This window comes from Panthera tigris, chromosome B1, assembly GCF_018350195.1.
Source record: "Panthera tigris isolate Pti1 chromosome B1, P.tigris_Pti1_mat1.1, whole genome shotgun sequence".
In the NCBI taxonomy this organism is placed as follows: Eukaryota; Metazoa; Chordata; class Mammalia; order Carnivora; family Felidae; genus Panthera; species Panthera tigris.
In genome coordinates, this window is record NC_056663.1 from 188044505 (window position 1) to 188059228 (window position 14724).

A 14724-nucleotide genomic window follows, 5' to 3' on the forward strand; every position below is an offset into this window, starting at 1 on the left:
CTGCATTATAAACATCCACTTAAGTTAGTTTAACACAATATCCTACACACTCATTTTTTTTTTCAACATGTTCTCAATATTCGACATCAATGTTCTGTGAAACTGTGGTTCACAAATCATACTTTGACAAACGCCTTTCTCGTAGGGTATATGAGATCATGTCTCAGCTTTTATTCATGTTGGACTCCCTTTGGGAATATACTTGTCCCGCCTTCCACTTTCTTCAACCTTGTGGCCTATTATGGCCTCACGGGAAGCTTGCCTTTTCCAGAGCATGCCTTCCATCCAACTAAAGTATTCCTTCCTCTGGGTTCCCAAGCAAGTTGTTCAGTGCTATTTAGTCTTGGCACCTACTTTACGCAGGCCTACTTATTTGCCCTCCATGAGCAGAGAATTTTTTTTTGATATTTTTTTCTCTATTAGCATTTACTTTAGTGCTTTGATACTTAAACAAATATTTAGTAGCTCAAAATATATGTGCTCTGTGGTTTGGGTTTGTATGCCTTATTGAATATACTGAAAATGGTTTCTCTTTTGGTCATAAGAATCTCTAATTAACATAGGGTATTTCTGTTTTACTTGCTTTTTTAAAATTTATTTATTTTTGAGAGAGAGAGAGAGAGAGAGCGAGCATGAGCTGGGGAGAGGCAGAGAGGTAGAGGGAGAGAGAGAATCCCAAGCAGGCTCCACACTGTCAGCCCAGAACCCAACATAGGTCTCAATCCCATGAACTGTGAGATCATGACCTGAGCCAATATTAAAGAGTTGGATGCTTCACCAGCTGAGCCGGCACCTCTGTTTTACTTGCATTTGTAGGGATTCCACATACTTGCAAAGCTATGACTTCCCTGTGGTGATTCTCTTTCCTCCTCTTTTTTACCTCCCTTTAGGACCTGACATTTTGGCCTTCTCTGTGGTCCTCATAATGCTTTCTTAGAAGCTTAGGAACTAGTCTGAGGTGTGGACTGATAATCCCATTTCTCTACTCTGTGCCACAACACAGGTCACACCTACTGTGTTCTCCAATCTGTCAGCCAAATGAAGGAGTCAGAGAGCAGAAGTAAGGAGAAGGACAAAGTAGGGAGCCTGGAAGACAATTGGAAAAGGTGCCTGTTTTGAGCATTTTGTACTTACTTTAAATTATGTGGTCTGAAAATTAGGAGAAAGAAAGAGTTAGACACTACTTCCTTCTGTTCCTTTCACTTACTTCTTTTCATCTGTTCAAGCAAATCTAAGATGCTTAACCAAGTTCTCAGTGAGCCATAAAGAGATAATCGTGTTGCTTTAGTCCTGGCAGGCTTAAGGATGGGCCTTGAGCTAGGGACAAAATATTAGGATGAGGGACAAAGATAGCTTTTTAAGTAAGATTTATCTCCATACAGATCCCGTGGTTTATTAACCTGTTTGTTACATCAACGACCAGTAAGTGTGTGTGGAAGGGGAGAGAAGGTGCTATTTTCAGTGTTGGTACTGAGCAGGCCAGTGATAGCAAGAGATTATGAGTAAATGGCAAGGAGAATAGTGCTAGGAGAATGTAAAAGAATGACAGAGAAGCAGGTAATATATAGACAATACCTGACTAAAGCGATAGCTATATTTATAATGTATGTAATGTATACAGAGTCATTCTATTAAAGATCAGAAACAGTATTTGCTGAGTCCACCTCAAGGGTTAAAAATAATTTGAAACCCAAATAAAGACATTAGGGCATAAGGATCAGTATTTATCATGACTTACTGGTCTCTTGTAAAATCAATTTTTTGGGTTGTACAGTATTAAAGAGATTGAAAAGAGAGAGGGGGAGACATACAGAGAGAGAGAATGTAGCAAAATGGAGAGCACTACACACAGTAAGGCTAAATATTATTTAGTTAACAATTTGCTTCATGTGTGTGTGTCTGTGTGTGTTGTGTGTGAAAACTGGGCTGTGATATAAAATATGTTTCTTGATACTGATAAAAATTTAAAACATGAAGACTAGGATGTAAGTAAGAACTTACATTTACCCAGTAAGGAAAGAGATCTACGTCTGGGAAGTCTTGGGGGATTAGGAGTAAATTTATACAAGATCAGTGGTACAAACCCTGACACCAACAAATGTATACACTCGACAGAGAAAGTACCATTTTAAACTTAAGAATTTTAGAGTCAACTGGCTGTGAACTAGTTGAGAGAGCACAGTACATCATCGTCATCTTTGTATCCCCTGAATGCGGAAGTCTACGTGTGTTTGGTGATTTGAACAGAATTTGATGATCTAACAGTAATCATCTTAATGTTAGCATACTTCTTCCAATTTCCTTTTCATAGGAGCATTCATTTAAACACTTGCGGTCAGGTTTTGTTCTTATACATGTATGTATAGTAAATTCTTTTGACACAAATGAATGGTAGCTATTGTCTAAGCAGAATGGTTTTTAAAAGATGCAATCCAGCGATTTGTAGATAATTTTCTCAGTATATACCAAGTTGGGTGCTATTGCTGTGCTCTGGCCCTTATTCCAGCACTGTTACCCTTGCACATTCTTTGGACAAAGGTGGATAAACATATCACTATGTCACTCTCCTTCCCAACTACTGTTAAATCAAAACAGAGAGTTTCACAAAGGGCAGGGACTGCATAAGCTTTAAATGACAGAGTAGCCAGGAAGCATATATTTCTGACAGGGTGGAGAGAAAGGTTTTGAGACAACTTCAAAGTGCTGTGTCTTCAAATAAATAACCACCATCAATGTGAGCTGCACTAGACTAATCTTTTCCATTTCATTAAACTATGTCATTTGGGGTCGAGTTTTCCTGAAGCTTCCATGAAAATATGAGATGGTACACTGACTAAAATATTATATTTGGTTCAACAGATCAGAAACAATCAAATACTTACAGTAGCTGTAAGGAAAACAGTCCTTCAAATAAACTTTTTGGGAGTTCCGTGATCTTATTTCCATAGAGGACACTGAAAAAAACATGATTTAAATGAAAAAGAAATTAGACATCAAGCCAGCATAACAAATTGACCCAAAATATATGTATTCAGGCATATAGGAGGTTAGTAAGTACTCCATACATCATAAAAACTATAGTTGAGTGAACAAACTTCAATTTGCAAATGTGTTTTTTCCTGATTATAGATCAGATATATACATATGGTAGAAAGTTCAGAAAACATTGAAAAACAAAGAAAATTAACAAAAGTGAGCTCATTCCATTATTTAATGCCTTTTCATAGAAATGTCCACTGTTAAATTGTCATGTTTTTCAACACACACACACACACACACACACACACACACAGTATTGCATTCTGTAATAAAAAAGGAGAACACTAAATGTGGAATTCATTGCTCATTAAAGGAATGAGTTTTAGGCTTATCATACTGGTAAAAAGTGAAAGGAATCTACATAAAGGTAAGCTTTTTGTTACATAATGTATATGCTTGAGAATTGTAAGGTATGTGTAGAAAGTGATCACTAATACGAGTACAGAAACATTTTTGAAATGCACGTTTCTCCAAAAACATGAACAGGAATGTATCCTCATGGTATTCAGCTCTGATCAGCCACTATGTGCAGCTACCCGGTGCAAGAACCACGGTTTAGTCCCTTCAACACACCTGGCGCCTTGCATTGATTTGGGTATGCAGTGACATTCTAACATTGGATTGATGAGTGATCATTGTTTGAGGAGTCAATTGAAGAAATAAGTTAGCAAGTGGACAAATTAAGGAAAAATTAACAAGATGGGTGAAATGAGGGGATTTCAACAACAGATGAACAGAAATGGGTTGACTCATCATGCTGGCTATTAGCAACAGGTCTGCCATGATGCCTATCTATTTTTTACCCCCAAAGTAGGGAACCAAAATAACGAATGGGAAAAGACAGAAATTATATTCCTTAGGGTGACCAACTGGCAATACATACCAAGAGTTGTAAAGACAATTATAAAAAATTTTACTTAGTTTTACTTTTAGGGGCTGAAGAAAATAATCACAAACACAGTATTTTGTGTACAAAATGTCAATCATGGCATAACTTATAACAATGAAAAATTGACACAAATAAAATATCTCCAAATCCCCCCAAAAAGGGTATTGGTTAAATGCATATTTCACATTCACAAAAATGATATTTTGAGAAATATTTAATGACATGAAAGTGTTAATATAACATTAAAGTTGAACAAAACAATAAAGAAGTACATTATAGTATGATCTTAATTTAGTTCAGAAAAATATATATACACGTACATAAGGAAAAAAGCAGAAAATCTCTGGATGGCAGGCAATTTGCCATTCAGAGGTGATTTTAATTTGCATCTATATGTTTTTCTTTATGTTTTATATTCTCTACATTGATCCTATTTCTTCTGAAAATGAGAAAAATGTTCTTTCAGAAAAGACATAAAGGATGTCACAATATGTAAAGGAAAAAGCTGAAATGAGAATCTAAATAATTAATATGTTTGGCAGCAGTATATGATTTCTGTTTGAAATGGACTAAAATAACAATTCAAGAGAAATGAATAAGAGTGAGGGAAAAGCTGTTGTTTCCTTTTAAGATGTCAGCGAGAGGTTGGATGTATTACAATATAGGAAGGAAATTCTCAAGGGAATAAATAAATATGGCTGGATACTATATTGTGTAAGGAGACATTCTACTTGTATAGATCCCAGTGGTATAGTTATATAATATAACATAAAAGTTCATTTGTGCAGAATATAGATGCTTTTAAATAAGGTAAATCAATTAGAGAAAAACTATTTTTAAAAATCTAAGAAAAAAAAGAGAGAACTCTGTATTGTTAGCATCAAAGAGGTAAGGGAATTAAGAAAGGATAAGCAATAATAAATGCATTTTTTTAAGGTCAGAGGCCTTATGGGAACACACGTGAGCAGATCAAGGTGGCACTATTTCAGGACATTCAATGCAATATCATTCAACTGACTAAATTTAACAAGAGATATCATATACTTATTATGTGTCAGGAACTTTTACGAGGTTCTAAGCTTGGTGTCCAATTAAACTGAATGCAACCGTTGTTTGTTGAATATGCATCACTTGTCCTTGTGCCAGAATAATACAACTGAAGTGAGCCAAGTATGATTTCAAAGAGGAACACAAAATAGCAATTTTGAATATTAAAGGAGTTTCATATTTTGAACCCAATGAAATATAAAAAGGAAATAGGATGCATATAAATTGTGGGGACCCATATAAGAATTAAGGAGCAAGTTATGAAACTAGAAATCAACTATAAGCACCTGGGAGCTCCTGGGTGGTTCAGTTGGTTAAGCGTCTGATTCTTGATTTTGGCTCAGATCATGATCTCATGGTTCATAAGATCGAGCCCGCATTTATCTCTGTGCTGTCAGAGCGGATTGGGATTCTCTCTCACCCTCTGTCTCTCTGCCCCTCCCCCGCCAAAAGTAAACATTTAAAAAAAGGAAAAAATCTGGAAAGAACACAAATACAAGGAGGTAAAATAACATGCTACTAAATAATGGATAAGTCAACAAAGAAATAAAAGACAAAATAAAAAAAAATACATGAAGACAAAATAAAATGTAAACACAACAGTCCAGAAACTTTGGGATACAGCAAAGCTATTCTAAGAGGTAAGTTGATAGCAGCACATTTCTTACTCAAAAAGCAAGAAAAACTTCAAATGAATAACCTAAACTTACACCTAAAGGAGCTAAAAAAAGAAAAGCAAACAAAACTCCAAACCAGTAGATAAATAAAGAAAAGAATAGAGAAATATATTAAATAGAAACTAAAAAAATAAAAGAGATCAATGAAATCAAGAGCTGCTTCTTTGAAAAGATCAACAAAACTGATAAACCTTTAGACAGATTCACCAAAAAAAGAGGACTCAAATAAACAAAATCAGAAGCAAAGAGGAGAAATGACAGCTGACAGAAATACAAAGGGATATGATGATAAATTACATATGAACAAACTGGACAACCTAGAAGAAACGGATAAATTCTTAGAAATATATAAGCTCCCAAAACTGAATCAGGGAGAAAAAGAAAAAAATGTTTCTTTTCAAAATTTTATTTAAATTCTAGTTAGTTAACATACAGTGCAATGGCAATATTGGTTTCAGGAGTGCAATCCAGTGATTCATCAATTACATACAACACACCATGCTCATCATAACAACTGCCCTCCATTAAAAAAAATGTTTAATGTTTTTAATTTATTTTTGAGAGACAGAGCATGAGTGGGGGAAGCACAGAGAGAGAAGAAGACATAGAATCTGAAGCAGGCTCCAGGCTCTGAACTGTCAGCACAGAGCCTGAGGAAGGGCTTAAATCCACAAACCGTGAAATCATGACCTGAGCTGAACTTGAATGCATAACTGATTGAGTCACCCAGGCACCCCAACAACTATCCTCCTTAATATCCATCACCCATGTAGCCTATCCCATACCCACCTCCCTCTACCAACCTTCAGTTTGCTATCTTTATAAGTTTTTTTATAGTTTGTTTCTGTCTCTCTTTTTCTCTCCCTCCTATATGGTCATCTGTTTTGTTTCTTACACTCCACATAAGGTGCCAAGAAGGGGGAACCATCTTGCACTATGAGTGAGAATGAAAACTGGTGCAGCCACTCTGGAGAACAGTATGGAGGTTCCTCAAAAAGTTAAAAATAGAACTGCTATATGATTCAGCAATTGCACTAACAGGTACTTACTCAAATGATACAAAAATACAGACTCCAGGGGGTACCTGAACCCCGATGTTTGTAGCAGCATTATTAACAATAGGCAAACTATGAAGAAAGCACAAATGCCCACCAACTGATGAATGGATAAAGAAATGTGGTGTATATATGCAATGGAATATTACTCAGCCATCAAAAAGAATGAAATCTCACCATTTGCAATGACATGGATAGAGCTAGAGTATATTATGTTGAGTGAAATAAGTCAGCCAGAGAAAGACAAATACCATATGATTTCACTCATATGCAGAATTTAAGAAATAGAAAATGTGAACAGACCAATTAGCAGCAATGACATTGAATCATTAAAAACAAAACAAAACAAAAAAAATTCCCAACAAACAGAAGTCCAAAACCAGATGGCTTCACAGATGAATTCTAACAAACATTTAAAGATTTAATACATATTCTTCTCAAACAACTCCAGAAAATAGAGGATGAAAGAAATCTTCTAAATTCATTCTATGAAGCCAGCATCACTCTGATACCAAAATCAGATAAGGGCACTACAAAAAAGAGGACTACAAGGCCAATAACGCTGATAAACAAGGATGCAAAAATCTTCAACAAAACATTAGCAAACTGAATCCAAAAATACATTAAAAAAATCATTTACCACGATCAAGTGGGATTTATTCTTGGGATGCAAAGGTGACTCAATATTTGCAAATCAAATCAACACGATAGAACACGTCAACAAGAGAAAGGATAAAAAGCATATGATAATTTCAATAGATGTAGAAAAAGCATTTGACAAATTACAACATCTATTCATGATAAGAGCCTTTAACAAAGTAGGTTTAGAGGGAACATACCTCAATATAATAAAGTCCATCTATGAAAAACCCACAGCTAACATCATCCTCAATGGTCAAAAAATGAGATCCCTTTACCTAAGATATGGATGTCCACTCTCACCACTTTTATTCAACATAGTACTGGAAGTGTTACCCACAGCAATCAGATAAGAAAAAGAAATAAAAGGCATCCAAATTGGTAAAGAAAAAGTAAATTTTTCACTCTGTGCAGATGACATGATATTATGTATACAAAACCCTTAAGATTCCACCAAAAAAACTACTAAAACAGATAAATGAATTCCATAAGGTCACAGGATACAAAGTCAATATACATAAATCTGTTGCATTTCTATACATTAATAATCAAGTAGCATAAAGAGAAATTAAGAAAACAATCCCATTTATAGTTGCAGCAAAAATAATAAAATACCTAGGAATAAACCTAACTTAGGAGGCAGAAACCTGTACTCTGAAAATGATAAAAAGTTGATGAAAGAAATTGAAGACAACACAAATGGAAAAATACCCCATACTCTGAACTAGAAGAATAAATATTGTTAAAATTCCCACATTACCTAAAGCAATCTACAGATTTAATGCAATCCATATCAAAAAAATCCCAAGAGCAATTTTCACAGAACTAGTACAAATAATCCTAAAATTCATATGGAACCACAAAAGATCCCGAATAGCCAAAGAAATTTTGAGAAAAATAAACAACAAATAAACAAAAAACAAAAAAAAAACCTGGGAATATCACAATCTCAGATTTCAAGATATACTACAAAGCTATAGCAGTCAAAACAGTAAGGAGCTAGCACAAAAATAGACATATAGATCAGTAGAACAGAGAACCCAGAAAGAAATCCACTATTAACATGTCCATTAATCTTCTACAAAGGAGGCAAAAACATGTATTGGGAAAAAGAGTCTCTTTTTGGGAAAACTGGACAGTTATGTGGAAAAAATAGATAAATAAACTGGACCACTTTCTTACACCAGACACAAAAATAAACTCAAAAATGGTAAAGGACCTATATGTTAGACCTGAAACCATAACATTTCTAGAAAAGAGCACAGGCAAGAATTTCTCTGATGTTAGCTGTAGCAACATTTTTCTAGATATGTCTCTTGAGGCAAGGGAAACAAAAGCAAATATAAGCTATTGGGACTACATCAAAATAAAAGCTTGTTCACAGAAAAGGAAACAATCAATAGAATTAAAGGCAACCTATTGAATGGGAGAATATATTTGCAAATGACATATCCAATAAATGGTTAGTTTCTAAAATAGCTAAAGAACATCTACAACTCAACACCAAAAAAAAAACCACCCCACAAATAATCCAAATTAAAAAATGGGCTGAAGACATGAACAGGCATTTCTCCAAGAAGACATACAGTTTGCCACTAGACACATGAAAAGATGCTCAACATCATTCATCACCAGGGAAATACAAATCAAGGCCACAATGAGATATCACTTCACACCTGTTAAAATGGCTAGTATTAAAAAGACAAGAAACAATAAGTGTTGGTAAGAATGTGAAGAAAAAGGAACCCTCACACACTGTTTTTGGGAATGCAAACTGGTGCAGCCACTGTGGAAAACAGTATGGAGGTTCCTCAAAAAATTAAAAATAGAACTACCATATGATCCAGTAATTCCACTACTGGGTATTTGCCAACAGAATACAAGACACTAATTTGAAAAGATATATGCACCCCTATGTTTACAGCAGCATTATTTTCAATAGCCAAGCTATGGAAGCAGCCCAAGTGTCCATCAATACACAAATGGATAAAGAAGAGATGGTTTTACATATATATATATATATACATACATATATATACGTATATTTGTGTGTGTGTGTGTGTATATATATATATATATATATATATATATATATATATATAGTGTCTCTCCATATATAGACACAATAGAGTATGAACCATAAAAAGGAATGAAATCTTGCCATTTGCAAGAACATAGATGGATCTAGGCAGTGCATTGCTAAATGACACAAACCAGTCAGAGAAAAACAGATACCATATGATTTCACTCATGTGTGGAATTTATCAAACAAAACAAATGAACAAATAAAAAAATGAGACAAACCAAGGGTGCCAGGGTGGCTCAGTTGGTTAAGCATCTGACTCTGATTTCGGCTCATGTCATGATCTCACGGTTTATGAGTTCCAGCCCCGCATCAGGTTCTGTGCTATGCAGAGCCTTCTTGGGATTCTCTCTCTCTCTCTCTCTCTCTCTCTCTCTCTTCCTGCCCCTCCCCCGCTCACATTCTCTCTGTTTCTCTTGGTCTCTGTCCCTCTCTCTCTCAAAATAAAGTTTAAAAAAAGTTAAAAGAAAAAAGACAAACTAAAGAACATACTCTCAACTACAAAGAGCGGACTGATGGTTACCAGAAAGGATGTGGGTGGGGGGATGGGTGAAATAGGTGAAGGGGATCAAGAACTTATGATGAGCGCTGAGTAATGTATAGAATTATTGAAACACTATATTTTACACCTGAAAATAATATAATCCTGTATTGTTAACTATTCTGGAATAAAATTTAAAAAAATAAAAGGGAAGAAAGAATAAAGGGGCAAATAATTTAGCAGGTTTTTCATTTGGGACTTTTGCCTTAAAAGGTGGCTCAAATAACATGAATGGAGGACTGGTTAGGAGATGTGTCTTACTATATTGTGAAACATTTTATTCCAACAAATCGTTTTCTTTAAGATCATGTTAAAAAAATAGATGTTTTTTGTTAATGAGACAGTTTGGGTACATAGGGAAATAAATATGGGGGGAATCACAAAAGGATGAAGGAAATCTATGTAGTCATTATTGGGTATGTGGACTGTCAATCATAAAATATTATCATAAAGAAACAGTAAATGTTATGGGATGAGATTTCTCTACAGAAAGGTATAGCAATAGTAGAGCTGGTACAGTTTTTTTTTTTAACATTTATTTATTTTTGAGACAGAGAGAGACAGAGGATGTGCAGGGGAGGGTCAGAGAAAGAAGGAGACACAGAATCCGAAAGTCTCCAGGCTCTGAGCTGTCAGCCCAGAGCCCGACGTGGGGCTCGAACTCACGGACCGTGAGATCATGACCTGAGCCGAAGTCGGACGCCCAACCGACTGAGCCACCCAGGTGCCCCTGGTACAGTTTTCTTATATGCAGTGAGATCAAAATGGTAGCAAGGAAAAATGACTTAAAAATATAAAAAAACCAAAGACCGGGACAGAGAAGCTGGATGAGAATCAAGAAAATAAGGCCAAAATCCATAAAAATGGGACAAAGGCATGTCATTACATAAAGATATAAAGTGCAAGGAGGCCAGTGAGACTTTGTGCTGCATTCCTATGAGGGAAAGAAAATTTTAAAAGAAATTGAAAGATGAAAATGAATTCAGCTGAAAGGAAAATAAATACCTGAGGGGTCTGGATAATGTCATCCAAATACGAGCAGTGACAAACTGGGTAACTTCTCTCCGGTTTTCTTACACATCACTTATATTCAACATACGGCCTCCAGTATACGAGTATGCTGATCGAGAATTACTTTATAGCCCATTGGACCAATAGGGAAATCTTAAGGAAACCTTAAGCAGCTCTTGTACCTGCTGCCAGACAAAAGGCAAAGAATTCTAAGCCTAGTTTCACCCTAGTGAGTTTCAATAGTAGGAGTGTAGATAGTAGGAAACAGCAACAGCCGGTGGCCAGTCTTTGAATTCTCCTGCTCTTGTTGAAATCTGGCAGAAGACAGTTACTACCAAAGAGAGAGAAAAAAAAAAATGTCCCAGGGCACCGAGGTGGCTCAGTCAGTTAAGCATCCGACTCTTGATTTCGGCTCAGGTCATAATCTCAGTTTGTGAGTTCAGGCCCTGCATCGGGCTCTGTGCTGGCAGCCACTTAGTGTGCTAAAGGCTCTATGCTTAGTCACTATGCTGTGCTACTACAGCACTTTTTTATTTTGTGATATAAAATGATGTTTCCAACCAGTAAATGGGAAACAATAGAAGATGTGTACAGACAATGCCTAGTACACTAATATGCTGAATTCCTAAGAAATCATTGTTAAATATTATAGAAATACTGTTGTCACAATGACAGCAGTAAAAGCCCTGAGTATGAAATCATTCAAAAGACACATGTATTCTGAATGCTTTTTTGTCATTAATATATGTTATATTAATAATAAAATATACTAATAGTATAACATAATAACATGCAATAAAATAATGTTAATGTTAATAAAAATAAATGCTAATGCAATTATTTAGTAGGAGAGACCTTAAAATATTCAATAAATCAGGTTCATTTTTCTCTAAGGTATACTATTTTGGTGATTAAATAACAATTTAAAATGGTTTTTTTAATTTAATAAAATCTGGCATCATATCATCCTTAATTATTTTCGCTTCTTTAGTAAATACAGTGATTCAGTTAAACTGCCTATGTAGTTGAGTATGTTCTATAAAGACATGTAAGAGAAGCCTGTAGAAGTAAAAACTGGATTTAAAAAAAAAAAGGTAGTGTCGCTGATTTGCATGGCTTCCGCAGTTACCCACAAACCCCCGTCACTGTACTCCTTTCCAAAGACTTAAGCCCTCACTATTACATTACGATCTCCAACCCTATTCTTTTCCCACAAACCTGTTATCTATCAACCTGTTTTGTCCCTCTGTCCTCATGGTTGTGTCCTAGACCTTGCTGTTATCAACAACCACAACCACAACCTCTGCACTATTTCATTTTCAACCATCTGCCCCACTTCCAGTCACATTTTTTTCTTGCTCTTTCTTGAAACACTCAGCATACTCTCATCTCAGGGCCTTAGAGTTTAGCTGTTCTTTTGGTCTCGAATGCTCTTTCTTCATGTATCTGCACAACTCACTCCTACAATTCGAGTCTTCAGGTCTCCCTGCCCAATATCATTTTCTTGGGAGGCCTCTGCTGACCTTCCTGTTTAAAATTTCAGCTCTCCTCCCCATTGGCCTCCTTATCACTTCTGCTTTCTTTATTTTCCTTCAGAGAATTTTTTTTTTTTAAGTAGGCTTCATACTCAGTGCAGAGCCCCATGTGGGGCTTGAACTCACAACCCTGAGATCAAGACCTGAGCTGAGATCAAAACTCAGATGCTTAAGTGACTGAGACACCCATGCGCCCCTTACTTCACAGCACTCTTAATCATCAGATATACTATATCTTCTGACCAGTATCTAGTTTATCATTGGTCATCTCCACGAGAGAGGAGTTTCTGTATTTTGTTCACTCGTGAATCCCCAGGGCCTTGAAGAGGGTCTAGGACACAATAGGGTCCCACATCTCTGTGGAATGTAGGATTGTGGTGAAATGAAAAAAAAAAAAAAGCTATTGTGAGTCTGGACAGTTGTATACTTTATAAGAGGTATAAATTAATCTTTGGAGGGTCAATTCAAAATGTGAACACAATGAGGAAAACGCTACCAGTTACAGCACGTGGACTTTCTCTAGGATAGCACAGCTGTTTGATTCTCTCGATAAACATGTTTGTGTTTTTGTTTTTTTTCAAGTAGGCTCCACAGCCAGCATGGAGCCCAACATGGGGCTTGAACTCACAACTCTGAGATGGAGACCTGAGCTGAGATCAAGAGTTGATGCTTAATTGACTGAGCCACCCAAGGTGTCCCTAAAAACGTCTGTTTTCTGACATTATAGGGTAGTATTTGGTGTTGCATTTCTGGAAAACAGTTCCCACTCTTCTGTATATGACTAGGTTTTGAACTAGGAATTCCCCAGTGATTTAATTCGCTGACTAAAAGTCAGTTCCATAAGGAAAAATCATGCTTTGTTATGACTTTCTGAAAAAAAACTGTACATGAGAGTTCTGGTCATGAAGATTAAAATCTCAATTCAGCAAGTACATCGCTTTACACATTTTATTTCTTTTACTATTTGCTATATGAGTCTATTATATTTATATGGATAAGTATATAATAATTTATAATATAATCATTAGTTGTAACTGTTTATTAATAAATATAATATATATTAATATAACATTGCTATGTCAATAATGTAAAATATACAATATTTATAAATACATTATTTATAATACAATAAAATATATATCTTTGTAGGTAATAAATACAGTGTCATATTAAACATAATGTATAATATAATAAGTACATAGAACTTATATATTATATATAATTATAAATATATAATAACACATATATAAAATTATGGTCTATTACTTTTTAAATTTATTGTATTTCTTTTTTATCAGTTATTTTAATTCTCACAACCAGAATGTGTCAACTAGCTTTAAGACAATAGAACTTAACAGTAAACTGTCAGCAAAACTGCTATTAATAAGAATTCTCCAAACATTTCTCTCTTTTGACATTTTACTACTTATCTTTGAGGCACAGATACCTGACGGACCAGGGATTGGCACAATGACTTGACTTTCACTCTGTCCTTTTGTGTGGATGGAAGGTTGTCTCTATTTACTTTGGACAATATGACCGCCCAGAGTGGCATACCCCGTAATTCATGGGCCATCTGATTGAATAATTTAATGGAGTTTTACATTAATCTTTGTTATTTTAGAATCTGCCAGCTCAGTCTAAGAGCAACACCGGTCTACATTCTACATTTTCGGCCGACAATTGTTCCCCAGGTCTTGGACTTCCTCTGGTTAATTCCAGAGGTGGTTAACATCCACAACAAAAAAGAACCTAGGCAGATTCCATTTTCTTTCTTCAAAGAAAACTATAGTTTTCTGAGCAGACCGGCACAGCAACCTGGGTCTCCATGTGCCCGGATGACCACTTCTGTCTATTCCTCCCCAGGGATGACTGAGTGTGGAGTGCTGCATGAGCCCTAGGTGTTTATCTGGGCCTTACACGTGTGTATCATGGACCTCCCGCTGGCCACCACTGCCTTCTGAAATTCTCAAGAGCTCTGCAGTCATTGATAACAATAAGAACCCTTCTCTAAGCTCCAACTCTTAGGAAAATACATGCCAGCCTCCATGTTCAAATTTTAAAGTTACAATATGAACTCAAGTTGACTGTACCTGGTGGACTTCTGAAGATTCCTTTACAAATTCGAAAGAATAGCAGCCTTTATCCATTTATTTTACAATAATTTTAATTTATATAGTTATCTCTCTGAAAGTCCTTTTGATGTTA

General features: G+C 35.6%; 1 protein-coding gene across 5 annotated transcripts in view; it reads right to left on the minus strand.

The window, feature by feature from the left end:
- The window catches only part of SLIT2 (slit guidance ligand 2), a 373006-nt gene that overhangs the window by 95698 nt on the left and 262584 nt on the right, over nt 1–14724 (minus strand). For all 5 annotated transcript variants that reach the window (XM_007093745.2, XM_007093744.2, XM_007093742.2 and 2 more), the window contains one exon: nt 2883–2954. In XM_007093745.2, coding sequence (XP_007093807.1) covers nt 2883–2954 — 72 coding nt within the window. The remainder of the gene's footprint in view (nt 1–2882; nt 2955–14724) is intronic.